General features: G+C 52.0%; 1 protein-coding gene across 1 annotated transcript; it reads left to right on the forward strand.

Annotated features, from left to right (window-relative positions):
- The first annotated feature begins 7,360 nt into the window (after nucleotides 1-7,360).
- Nucleotides 7,361-11,165, forward strand: DNAJB1 (DnaJ heat shock protein family (Hsp40) member B1). Its single transcript, XM_010361566.2, has 3 exons — nucleotides 7,361-7,786; nucleotides 8,876-9,456; nucleotides 9,757-11,165. Exons 1-3 carry the CDS (start codon nucleotides 7,576-7,578, stop codon nucleotides 9,985-9,987), a joined length of 1,023 nt encoding a protein of 340 aa, XP_010359868.1. The 5' UTR covers nucleotides 7,361-7,575; the 3' UTR covers nucleotides 9,988-11,165.
- The last annotated feature ends 2,393 nt before the right edge of the window (nucleotides 11,166-13,558 follow it).

Raw genomic sequence — 13,558 nt, forward strand, 5'->3', positions numbered from 1 at the left:
TTTCTTTTTTAGTCTTTTTAGATATGGGATCTCGCTATGTGGGCCAGGCTGATCTGGAACTCCTGGGCTCAAGTGATCCCCCTGCCTTGGCCTCCAAAAGTGCTGGGATTACAGGTGTGAGCCACCACACCTGGCCTGAAGGTCTTTTTTTCAACAGGTGAAGAGCTGAGGACAGGAGTAATGCAATTTTCTTAGAATTAAGGCTTTATGGGCCCCACGCAGTGGCTCACGCCTGTAATCCCAGCACTTTGGGAGGCCGAGGCGGGCGGATCACGAGGTCAGGAGATGGAGACCATCCTGGGGATAACAGATCCAGGATGTTATGTTTAGTAGAGAAACCCCATCTCTACTAAAAATACAAAATTTTAACCGGGCATGGTGGCAGGCGCCTGTAGTCCCAGCTACTCGGGAGGCTGAGGTGGGAGAATGGCGTGAACCTGGGAGGGGGAGCTTGCAGTGAGCCGAGATTGCCCCACTGCACTCCAGTCTGGGTAACAAAGTGAGACTCCATCCCAAAATAAATAAATAAATAAATAAATAAGGCTTTATGATCATCTGAGTCACATTATACACAAGCTGAGTGTCTACTGTAAGCATTCAGTATGCTAAACACTTCAGCATTTTACTCACTGAGTGACCCTAGGGAAGTCACATGACCTCTCACAATCTCCATCTCCCCACCTGTAAAATGGGTGTAATGATAGCTCAACCTCAAAGGGCTGTTGTGACAATTATATGAGTTAATATTCATTGAGTACTTGGAACAGGTTTGGCCATGTCAGTGTTAAATGTTATCATAGGCCAGGCACGGTGGCTTATGCCTGTAATCCCAACACTTGGGGAGGCCAAGGCCAGGAGATCACTTAAACTCAGGTGTTTGAGACCAACCTGAGCAACAAGGCAAAACCCCATCTCTACCAAAACTATAATACAAAAAATTAGCCAGGCATGATGGCAGGCACCTGTGATCCCAGCTACTCAGGAGACTGGGGAGGGAGGATCATTTGAAGCCGGGAAGTGGAGGTTGCAGTGAGCCAAGGTTGTGCCACTGTGCTCCAGCATGGGTGACAGTGTGAGACCTCATCTAAAAAATAAAAATTGGCCGGGCACGGTGGCTTAAGCCTGTAATCCCAGCACTTTGGGAGGCCGAGACGGGCGGATCACAAGGTCAGGAGATCGAGACCATCCTGGCTAACACGGTGAAACCCCGTTTCTACTAAAAAATACAAAAAACTAGCTGGGCGAGGTGGCAGGCGCCTGTAGTCCCAGCTACTCCGGAGGCTGAGGCAGGAGAATGGTGTAAACCCGGGAGGCGGAGCTTGCAGTGAGCTGAGATCCGGCCACTGCACTCCAGCCCAGGCGACAGAGCGAGACTTGGTCTCAAAAAAAAAATTAAAATTAAAATTAAAAAAAATTTTAAAAGCAAGGCCGGGTGTAGGGCTCACTCCTGTAATCCCAGTACTTTGGGAGGCCAAGGTGGGTAGATCATGAGATCAGGAGTTTGAGACCAGCCTGGCCAACATGGTGAAACCCCTGTCTCTACTAAAAATACAAAAAGTGGTGGTGCGCGCATGTAATCCCAGCTACTCAGGGAGGTTGAGGCAGGAGAACTGCTTGAAACTGGAAGGTGGAGGTTGCAGTGAACTGAGATCACACCAGTGCACTCCAGCCTGGGCAACAGAGTGAGACTCCATCTCAAAAAAAAAAAAAAGAAGTGGCCGGTGCAGTGGCTCACGCCTGTAATCCCAGCACTTTGGGAGGCCAAGGCCGGTAGATCATGAGGTCAAGAGTTCAAGACCAGCCTGGCCAACATGGTGAAACCCCGTCTCTACTAAAAATACAAAAATTAGCCAGGTGTGGTGGCGGGCGCCTGTAATCCCAGCTACTTGCGAGGCTGAGGCAGAGAATCGCTTGAACCCGGGAGGTGTAAGTTGCAGTGAGCCGAGATCGCACCACTGCATTCCAGCCTGGGTGACAGAGTGAGTGAGACTCCATCTCAAAAATAAAAATAAAAAAGATGCTATTATCATGTTCATTTCCTGGCTCCTCTCAATTTCATCCACATAGCAACATCAGCAGGGTAAAAATCTACTCTTTTTTTTTTTTTGAGACAGAGTCTCACTATATTGCCCAGGCTGGAGTACAGTGGTGCGATCTTGGCTCACTGCAACCTCCACCTCCCAGGTTCAAGCCATTCTCATGCCTCAGTCTCCTGAGTAGATGGGACTACGGGCGCATTCCACCACTTTCACCACCAGCTAATTTTTGTGTTTTTAGTAGAGACAGGGTTTCACCATGTTGCACAGGCTGGTCTCAAACTCCTGACCTCAAGTGATCCACCTGCCTCAACCTCCCAAAGTGCTGGGATTACAGGCATGGGTCACTGTGCCTGGCCTAATCTACTCTTATCTCCAATTTATGGAGGACAGACCTAATGCTCCCAAAGATCAAGCAGGTTGTGGAAAATCACACAGGTAGGGAATAAGTAAACACTTGGTCCAGGATTTGAACTAAAGCAACTGTCCTCAGATTCACTTGCGTAGTTCCTATATCAGTCAGGATTTTACCAAAGAAACAGAGCCAGAGCCAGTAGGGGGGAGGGAGGGAGACAGAGACAGAGTGTGTGTGTGTGTGTGTGTGTATGTGTGTGTGTGCAGAGATTTATTTCAAGGAATTGGCTTGCATGCTTGTGGGGGTGGCTAGACAACGCCAAAATCTGCTGGGTGGGATAGCAGGCCGTAAACTTAGGCAGGAGCTGATGCTTTTTCTGCTGGGAAACCTCAGTGTTTGCTTTTAAGGCCTTTCAGTGTTGGCTTTTTTTCTTCTTCTTCGAGATGGAGTCTTGCTCTGTCACCCAGGCTGGAGTGCAGTGGCCAGATCTCGGCTCACTGCAACCTCTGCCTCCTGGGTTCAAGTAATTCTCCTGCCTCGGCCTCCCGAGAAGCTGGGATTACAGGCGCCTGCCACCACGCTCAGCTAATTTTTGTACTTTTAGTAGAGACGGGGTTTCACCATGTTGGCCAGGCTGGTCTCGAACTCCAGACCTCGTGATCCGCCTGCCTTGGCCTTGCAAAGTGCTAGGATTACAGGCGTGAGCCAGCACACCCGGCCTTTGTGTTGGCTTTCAAAGCCTCTAGACTGATTGGATGAGGCCTACTTACATTCTTACATCCTTGAGTGTCATGTCCCGTTTTTAAAGTCAAGCAACTGTAGACGTGTTAACCTGACCGCATCAACACATTAACTTCACAGTAACACCTAGATTAGTGTTTAGTTGAATAACTAGGTTCTAGAGCTTACCCACACTGACACAACAAACAACTATCACAGCTTCTCCAAGAGCCCAATATCTGCTGAAGTTTACACAGAGACCGTTTTTTCAGTAATAGTCTGAAGTTCTCAGTCAGTGTTCACGTCACAGTACCATGTCTATTAGGAGAGAGTTACTGGGTTTGTTTGTTTAATTTCCTGGCTCCTAGAACTGACTTAAAAAAAAAATTAAAACTTCCCAAACTGGCCAGGCATGGTGGCTCACGCCTGTAATCCCAGCACCTTGGGAGATCAAGGTGGGTTGATCACCTGAGGTCAGGAGTTCAAGACTAGCCTGGCCAATATGGTGAAACCCCATCTCTACTAAAAATACAAAAATTAGCCAGGCATGGTCGCAAGCACCTGTAATCCCAGCTACTTGGGAGGCTGAGGCAGGAGAATCACTTGAACCCAGGAGGCGGAGGTTGCAGTGAGCCAAAATTGTTTTTTTTTGTTTTTTTTTTTTTTAAGTACTTTTATTTATTTATTTATTTTTAATTTTTTTTTTTTTTTTTTTGAGACGGAGTCTCACTCTGTCGCCCAGGCTGGAGTGCAGCGGCCGGATCTCAGCTCACTGCAAGCTCCGCCTCCCGGGTTTACACCATTCGCAGTGAGCCAAAATTGTGCCACTGCACTCCAGCCTGGGCGACAAGAGTGAAACTCCATCTCAAAACAAACAAACAAAACTTCTTGAACATGACCCACGCTTACTCAAGGAGGGGAGAGTTCCCAGCCCTAACACTGACCCCAAGCACAAAAACATCCCTTGCGCAGTGTTTTTGGCAACATGTTGCCCTCCAGTGTGGCAAAAAACTTTATTTTTATTTTTATTTTTTGAGACTCTCACTCTGTCACCCAGTCTGGAGTGCAGTGGCGCAATCTTAGCTCACTGCAACCTCTGCCTCCCGGGTTGAAGCAATTCTCCTGCCTCAGCTTCCAGAGTAGCTGGGATTACCAGCGCCTGCCACCACGCCTGGCTAATTTTTGTATTTTTAGTAGAGACAGGGTCTCACCATGTTGGCCAGGCTGGTCTCGAACTCCTGACCTCAGGTGATCCACCCGCCTCGGCCTCCCAAAGTGCTGGAATAACAGGCTTGAGCCACCGCGCCTGGCCTATGGTGAGAAACTTTAGAACAACCAGAAAGGTCCATCCAGAGCCATGTTAAGGTCTTTGGAGGCTGCTGCATTTGTAATTCTAAATTAAATTTACATTATAAAATAATAGCTTGTGGCCGGGCGCAGTGGCTCAAGCCTGTAATCCCAGCACTTTGGGAGGCCAAGATGGGCAGATCACGAGGTCAGCAGATCGAGACCATCCTGGCTAACATGGTGAAACCTCGTCTCTACCAAAAAAAAAAAATACAAAAAACTAGCCGGGAGAGGTGGCGGGCGCCTGTAGTCCCAGCTACTCGGGAGGCTGAGGCAGGAGAATGGCGTAAACCCGGGAGGCGGAGCTTGCAGTGAGCTGAGATCCAGCCACTGCACTCCAGCCTGGGCAACAGAGTGAGACTCCGTCTCAAAAAAAAAATAATAATAATAGCTTGTAAGTATAAAGTCACAAGCTCTGGGTTTTTCCCCATAATGCTCCTGATAGTTATTTAAGTTTTTTATGGGGAGGCTCAGGGTCTCACTGTCACCCAGGCTGGAGTGCAAGTGGCACAATTATAGCTGACTACAGCCTCAAATTCCTGGGCTCAAGCGATCCTCCTGCCTTGGCCCACTGAGTAGCTGGGACTACAGGCCCACATCATTGCACCCAGCTAATTTTTTTATTTTTAATTTTTTTGTATAGATGGGGTCTCACTATGTTGCCCAGGCTGGAACTCCTGGCCTCAAGCGATCCTCCCGCCTCAGCCTTCCAGAATGCTGGGATGACAGGCATGAGCCACTGTGCCCAGCCTAGTAACTTTTTAAAAAATATCAAGTTCTCTCTCCCCATAATTGCTTCAGGACGCCTGCTCAAGTATGGTTCTCAATGTCTAGGGAATTTCAGCCCCATCCTCCCGGGTTGCCCAGTTCTAGTCCAGAGTTCTTGCTGATGCAGTTACCTCAGAGGTCAGTGAGTGGGCAGAGAGAACCAGATCCACCTGCTGGATGCTCCTGATAGTTATTTATGTAACTATCCGCCATGATGCTCCTGATAAGTATTTAACTTTTTTATGGGGAGGCTCAGGGTCTCACTGTCACCCAGGCTGGAGTGCAAGTGGCGCAATCATAGCTGACTGCAGCCTCAAATTCCTGGGCTCGAGCGATCCTCCCGCCTCGGGAGGCAGGAGGATGGTCTTCTTCCTCAGGAGTCCCTGTCTGCCCAGGGGCAGCTGTCACTGGAAGCGTCTAGCTGTGATACTGCCAGGAATGGGGTGATGGCTGAAGGACCCACCACTAAGAAAATGGTTAGTCACCTCTTTGACAATGCTTCCTCTGTGCCATGTCTGTTCTGAGCACTTTGCAAATGTTGACTCATGTAAACTTCAAAGCCCTCATGATGTGGGCACAACTGCTATCCTCATTCCTCATTGTGCCCATGAGGAAGCTGAAGCCAGCAATGGCTAAGTAACTAACCCAAGGTTACCCAGCCGGGAAATGCTGGAGCCAGGAATAAGCCCAGCTATCTGGTTCCAGAGTCAGTGCTACATGGCTCTGACCTCCCAGGCAGTTCTTCCAGGAACCTCCCTCACTTCCCAGGGCCCTTCCTAGGTGGAACCCCTTTCTGAGCCTCCTTTTCCCATCAGCCCTGTCCTTGACCGAGGCACGCCAGACTTTCAGAGCCAAACGCGATCATGTTGCCTACAATTGAGGAAACAGAGGCCTTGAAAGGTGTGTGATACACCTATGTCCCCGCCAGATCATAAAGGTAGTTGGGGGAGAAAAAGAAGCACGTGTGTAAGAACGGGGACTGTTTATGAGGTTCTCACTGCATTCCAGGCACTGGAGACCCAATGCAGACAGGACCTGGACCCTGCCCAGGTGGCGATCTCAGACTGGGACGGAGGACACATTGAAAGCCAAGAAACAAAATCAGTTTCTAATTTAGCAGCAAGTGCTCTTGAGAGAGCAGTAAAGTGAAGAAGGCGGGACTGGGAGGACCTTGGGAGGTGAGCTTTCGTCCAGATCCTCACCTCGCTTTAGGAGGTGAGAACAGAGGCAGTCTTCTGTCCCAACATCCTTCTCCCCACAGTTGGGAGAATAGCGTTGGTGGATTGTTTGTTCATTTTGTTTTATTTTACTTATTTTGTTTATTTATTTTATTTTGAGACAGAGTCTCGCTCTGTCCCCCAGGCTGGAGTGCGGTGTTGGGATCTCGGCTCACTGCAACCTCCGCCTCCCCGATTCAAGGTATTCTCAGGCCTCAGACTCCTCAGTAGCTGGGATTACAGGTGCGTGCCACCACGCCCGGGTAATTTTTGTATTTTTAGCAGAGACAGGATTTCCCCCATGTTGGCTAGGCTGGTCTCGAACTCCTGACCTCAAGTGATCCGCCCACTTAGGCCTCCCAAAATGCTGGGATTACAGGCGTGAGCCACCGCGCCCGGCCTGTTTGTTCATTTTAAAAAGAAACGGAGTCTCCTTATGTTGCCTAGGCTGGTCTCCAACTCCTAGGCTCAAGAGATTCTCCTGTCTTGGCCTCAGGAAGTGATGGAAATTACAGTCGTGAGGCTCCGTGTCAGGTTCTCTTATTGCCATATTGTAGAAAGAAAGAGACCCTTGGGTTAGGCAGACTCGGGTTAGGTACTTCGTCTGGCGTCACCCAGCGGAGGCCCACCACAGGTCCCGCGAGACAAGCGCTGGAAGGTTTATCACCTCCTGGGGAAAGCACAGGGTAGTCCCAGGCCCCACCCCTTCCCGGAACATCACCTTCGAGACGGCTCCTGGCCCACTGACCCAGGCGGAGGGCGGGACGCAGGGTCGCTGGGGCGGTGCAGAGAGTGAAAGAAGGTCGCGATTGGCTCGTCCCGGAAGGTGGGCGGGGCCTCCCCCGACCTGTGCGCGCGCCGCGGGGAGGCGTTGTCGAGGGCGGAGCGGGAGGGGGCGTGGCCCCGCGCGGGCAGCCGTTGACGGCAAAGCCCCGCCCCGGATGTCGCTTGTCGCGGAAAGGGTGGCGGCGATTGGCCGGCGCCGCGGGCGGGGGGGCGGGGCGGAAGGTTCTGGAGGGGGCTGGCGGGCTCTGGAAGCTTCCGCCGGACGGGTATATAGAGTCCAGGACCGGGCGGCGGCGGCGGAGCCGGGGGACGGCGACAGCGGGTCGGCGGGCCGCAGCGGGGGGCCATGGGCAAAGACTACTACCAGACGCTGGGCCTGGCCCGCGGCGCGTCGGACGAGGAGATCAAGCGGGCCTACCGCCGCCAGGCGCTGCGCTACCACCCGGACAAGAACAAGGAGCCTGGCGCCGAGGAGAAGTTCAAGGAGATCGCCGAGGCCTACGACGTGCTCAGCGACCCGCGCAAGCGCGAGATCTTCGACCGCTACGGAGAGGAAGGTGTGTGCGCGCCGCCAGGGGCGCGGTCCCGCCGTTTGACAGGGAAACCGAGGCATACCGGCCCCTCTCGGCGGCCCCCCGGGAAGGATGCCCCGGGCCCGGGGGCCGAGCTGCCCCGCCCTCCGGCCGCTCGGGCCTCCGCCCTTGGATTGGCGGTCGTGCGGTGGGAGGAGGAGCCTTGGCCCAGCCGCTCGCCCAGAAGCTTCTAGCATGTCTGGGGCTGCCCCTCCCCGGGCGCCTCTTCCCGCGGCCCCGAGCAGCCCCGGGGTGCGGTGCAGGGGTGTAGAGGAGCCGGGGGTGACGACGGGGACGGCACGGCGGAGCCTGCTGCGGACCCGGGCTCACCTGGGCTTAGCCGGCGGGGTCCACAGGGCGGCGCCTCCGGCTCAGCTGCGGTGCGCGGGGCTGTAAATGCAGGCGCCGACCCCGCTCGCGGGCCTGGGGCCTGGGCTGGGATGATTTCCGGGAAGTGATGACCTGGTCCCGGCCGGGCACGCAGGAGGCAGCAGCCGCCTAGGTGCGGAGAGCTGGGCCGCCTGGGGGTTGAAGGGGAAGGAGAGCGGGGCTTTTGGTCCCTGTGCCCCTTGATGACTCAGGCTGGCTTCTGGGCTTGATCTGGAACTGACTTTTTATGCCAGGATGGTGACAGTGAATGCTAGTGTGAGGGTTTAAAAACTCTCCATCTTTTTTTTTTCCTTATTTTTATTCTTCGTACACATCAGTAGTCCTAAAATGTTGAAAGTAAATACCGAAAGCCGACCCTGGACCGTGTGTCTTTAGCCATCCCTTGGTGACATTGCCAGAAGGATGGGTCAGTCCAGGAGTGGCAGGGCCCAGGTGACACCTGTAGGTGGACACCTCACCGCATGAGTCCTTTTCCACTGTCAGGCTACGCGGAAGTACTTGGTGGTGGGGGGGCGTCTCTGCTGCTGCAGTGAGAGGTAGAAGCTTGGGGTTCTTCTTTGTTCTCCCCTGGCAGGCTAAAAAAAGTTCCTCCCCCATGGCTTCCAAGCTTTTTTTCCCCGTAAGGGAAGCTCGAGAGGGAGTCTGCTGTTCAGCCATCTGACTGCTTCTAATTCTGCTTTTCAGGTCTAAAGGGCAGTGGCCCCAGTGGCGGTAGCGGCAGTGGTGCCAATGGTACCTCTTTCAGCTACACGTTCCATGGAGACCCTCATGCCATGTTTGCTGAGTTCTTCGGTGGCAGAAATCCCTTTGACACCTTTTTTGGGCAGCGGAACGGGGAGGAAGGCATGGACATTGATGACCCGTTCTCTGGCTTCCCTATGGGCATGGGTGGCTTCACCAACGTGAACTTTGGCCGCTCCCGCCCTTCCCAAGAGCCCACCCGAAAGAAGCAAGATCCCCCAGTCACCCACGACCTTCGAGTCTCCCTTGAAGAGATCTATAGCGGTTGTACCAAGAAGATGAAAATCTCCCACAAGCGGCTAAACCCCGACGGAAAGAGCATTCGAAACGAAGACAAAATCTTGACCATCGAAGTGAAGAAGGGGTGGAAAGAAGGGACCAAAATCACCTTCCCCAAGGAAGGAGACCAGACCTCCAACAACATTCCAGCTGATATCGTCTTTGTTTTAAAGGACAAGCCACACAATATCTTTAAGAGAGATGGCTCTGATGTTATTTATCCTGCCAGGATCAGCCTCCGGGAGGTAAGGTGCCAGGTGGGGCGGTGTCTGTAGAGAGCGATGGCAGCTCTTTGAAGCAGTTTATTTAGGATTTGCTGAACATATGTGTTGGGTGTGTGGCGCTTGCCAGGCTTGGGGCACAACAGTGAACAGGACTGATCAGGGTGCTGTTCTGGAGCTTTCATGGTGGGGACATGTAGATTTGGGGGCCAGGTGTTGGCTGCAGAGGCCTGATGAGTCTTACTCTATGCCAGATGGTCTCTGGGCAAGAGCTGAGCCTCTTGAGCCAGCTTCCATCTAATGCTTATCCCTTTGCTTTTCAAGGCTCTGTGTGGCTGCACAGTGAACGTCCCCACTCTGGACGGCAGGACCATACCCGTCGTATTCAAAGATGTCATCAGGCCTGGTATGCGCCGAAAAGTTCCTGGAGAAGGCCTCCCCCTCCCCAAAACGCCCGAGAAACGTGGGGACCTCATTATTGAATTTGAAGTGATCTTCCCCGAAAGGATTCCCCAGACATCAAGAACCGTACTTGAGCAGGTCCTTCCAATATAGCTGCCAGAGCTCCCCACAGACTGACCAGGGACCTTTCCAGAGCTGAAGGATTTCTGGACTTTTCTACCAGTTGTGGACCATGAGAGGGCGGGAGGGCCCAGGGAGGACTTTCATACTGCTGAATGTTTTCCAGAGCATATATTACAATCTTTCAAAGTCGTACACTAGACTAAAGTGGTTTTTCGAGCGATAGGGCATCAGGTGGTGGGAACAGCAGGAAAAGGCATTCCAGTCTGCCCCACTGGGTCTGGCAGCCCTCCCGGGATGGGCCCACATCCTCCTCCTCCAGTCCCTGTCCAGGGGTGAGAGGCAGACCAGCAGCTAGACTTGATCTCTCTGTGTCCCTTTGCTTCTGACTGGTAGATAATGTCGACCTGCTGTCTTGGTTCCCAGATCCTGTACACTCCTCTGTTTTCTGTTGTGTGATCAGTTCGTGATTTATTCTGTATTTGTCTCCCATGTCTTGCTCTTCCCCTGGAGAATTCTGTCCTCTCTTTGGCCATCTCAAATTGAGAACCTAAACTATTCCTGCAGAACTGCCTGGCTGGCGCCCACAAGCAATACCTCTTGTTCCAGCAGGACCAAGGGAACCAGCCTCCAGCAAGTGACTCCAGCAAGTGCAGCCACCTCTGCCTTGAGTGTCTGGGAGCCTGGCCCCAGCAAGGGCCCTCCTGACCTCTGGCTGTAGTGAAGCTGAATGTCCTCACTTTGTGGGTCACACTCTCCATTTCTGTAAGGCAATCTTGGCACACCTGGGGCTTCCCAGTGGCCCAGGTAATTTTTTGTTTCATGGACTATGGACTCTTTCAAAAGGATCTGATCCTTTTGAATTTTGCACAGCCCTAGATATAATCCCTTTTGATAAAAGGGTCTTTGCTTCTGATTACAGGAGCACTGTGGAACGTCTGTAAATATGTTATTTTATAATTCCATGTATAGTTGGTGTACACTCAAATAAAACCTGTCCCCGGCAGCCACTGCTCTCTGTATAGGGCCATAATGAAATTCTGAAGAAATCTTGGGGAGGGAAGGGGAGTTGGAACAAATGTCTGTTCACTGGAGGCCAGTCTGGTGCTCAGACCTTTAGACTCATTGTAAGTTGCCACTGCCAACATGAGACCAAAGTGTGTGACTTGTCAATGCAGCGCGACAGCATTAAAGACTGATGCTAAACCTCAGGGGAGCGGTCCTGCGACTCTGTTTGAGGGTTCTGCTGGTTTTGGGGGTGGATTGGGGACCTGGGCATCCCTCCAAATGCAGTCAAGGTGGGAGGGTGGGATGGGCGGGAGGCAAGTACCCTGCAAGGGAAAGGTAAGTCTCCCTTCCTGGGCCATAAGTGGGTTGGGAACTTCCACCCAGACTCTGGGTCCAGGAAACCAGAGCCTTGGCCTTGGGGTTCGTTTTTTGGTGAAGGTTGCAGTCAAAGTAGAGGTGCGGGGAGGCAGGGCCTGGCTCCTAATTCCCCTGCCTTTCTTCAGGGCCCTTGGCTTTTTCAGTGGACCTTGGCTCTGGGGCCAAGGGGCCAACCCAGGGTTTGGCCTCTTAATTCCCTATCACTCCTCTCCTGCTAGAACGGGCTGGGTGTCCTGCAGGCTGGCCACACCAGAGCTCGAGGCCCTGCCCAGGACTGGGTGCACCCTAGAGAAGACGTTTCCTGCCTTGGCTTTATTTGCAGGCCACTGAAGCTGCTTTTACTTTGTAACTTTTTTAAAATAACTGGTTTAATTATAAGGTAAGTAGTTACTCAGGCTTAAAACAAGGTATTGCTGCTTTGATACAAAGTGTTCTAAAGTGGAAACACTGTATATAGACCAGGAGCAAGTGGCTCAGGCCTGTAATCCCAGCACTTTGGGAGGCCAAGGTGGGCAGATGACTTGAGCTCAGGAGTTTGAGACCAGCGTGGGCAACACTGTGAAACCCCATCTCTGCAAAAGTAAAAATTCAGCTGGGGGTGGCAGTGTACACCTGTAGGCCCAGCTATTTGTGGGACTGAGGCAGGAGGATCACTTGAGCCCAAGAGGTGGAAGCAGCAGTGAGCTGTGTTCGTGCCACTGCACTCCAACCTGGGTGACAAAGTGAGATCCTGTCTCAAAGAAAACTAAAACACAATATCCAAAAGTCAAACTGGGCCAGGCGCAGTGGCTCACACCTGTAATCCCAGCACTTTGGGAGGCCAAGACGGGCAGATCACCTGAGGTCAGGAGTTTCAGACCAGCCTGGCCAACATGGTGAAACCCCGTCTCTATTAAAATATACGAAAAAATTAGCTGGGCGTGGCGGCACATGCCTATAGTACCAGCTACTCAGGAGGCTGAGGAAGGGGAATCACTTGAACCTGGGAAGCAGAGGTTGCAGGGAGCGAAGATCCCACCACTGCACTCCAGCCTGGGTGACAGAGCAAGGCTGTGTCTCAAAAACAAAAGTGTCAAGCTAAGAGTTGCTTTCCCTTTCCACTGAAACAGTTTAAGCGCTGAAAACAGTCTGGGGCAGCCCTGCCAGTCCAGGAGAACTTTCTGCGATGACTAGAATGTTGTATGTACCATTTATTTAAACATCTTATAAATTCAATAAAAATCAGTTCCTCAGTCCTGCCACACTTCAGTTGCTCAGCAGCCACACATGTATGTGGTCAGTAGTAACTGTTGGACAGACTCAAGTCTAGAGGGCTATTCCCCAAAGACATTGCAGAGGTGACTTTGAAGAGCAGCCACATTAAGCCAGGAGACCACCCCAATCAGGAGGTGACCCTGGAATATCAGAGCTAAGAGATGTTTACCAAGGTATCCCAGGCACCAAGGTCACATTTATTGCAGAACTGACCTGACCTCATTGGTGACACAAATCCCAGGGCTGCCATCCCCACCCCCAAGTCTCCATTATACATCAGGTCCCTGTGAACTGCATACTGAAGTGTCACAAACACAAAAGTGCACAAAGCCTTAAGGTATGGAACTTCACAAAAAACACGGCCCAGCAACCTACCGGGTAGCAGTGTGAGGAATGGGGCAGTGGGATTTTGAGGGCAAAATCTTAGTGGTAATAGGACCCAAAGACCTCTCACACATGCATTTTTTTGCTCAAAAGCCACTACTTGGCTTATCTTGGTCAGATATCTGGTGCACCCACATGCAAACTTTTCCCAAAGTCTTGGGCTTTGTTTTTCAGATAGAGTCTCACTCTATCACCCAAGCTGGAGGGCAGTGGTGTGATCTTGGCTCACTGCACCCTCCACCACCCAGGTTCAAGCGATACTCAGCCTTCCGAGTAGTTGAGATAACAGGCGTGTGCCACCATACCCGGCTAATTTTTGTATTCTTAGTACAGAGATGGGGTTTCACCATGTTGGCCAGGCTGGCCTCAAACTCCTGACCTCAAGTGATCGGCACCCCCTCAGCCTCACAAAGTGCTGGGATAACAGGCGTGAGCCACCATGCTCAGCCTTTTTTTTTTTTTTTCTTTTTTTGAAGACAGGATTTCACTCTGTTGCCCAGGCCGGAGTGCAGTGGTAGGATCATAGCTCATTGCAGCCTCAAACTCCTGGGCTCAAGCAATCCTACCTCTCAACCTCTTG

Source organism: Rhinopithecus roxellana, chromosome 8 (genome assembly GCF_007565055.1).
Source record: "Rhinopithecus roxellana isolate Shanxi Qingling chromosome 8, ASM756505v1, whole genome shotgun sequence".
Taxonomy (NCBI): Eukaryota; Metazoa; Chordata; class Mammalia; order Primates; family Cercopithecidae; genus Rhinopithecus; species Rhinopithecus roxellana.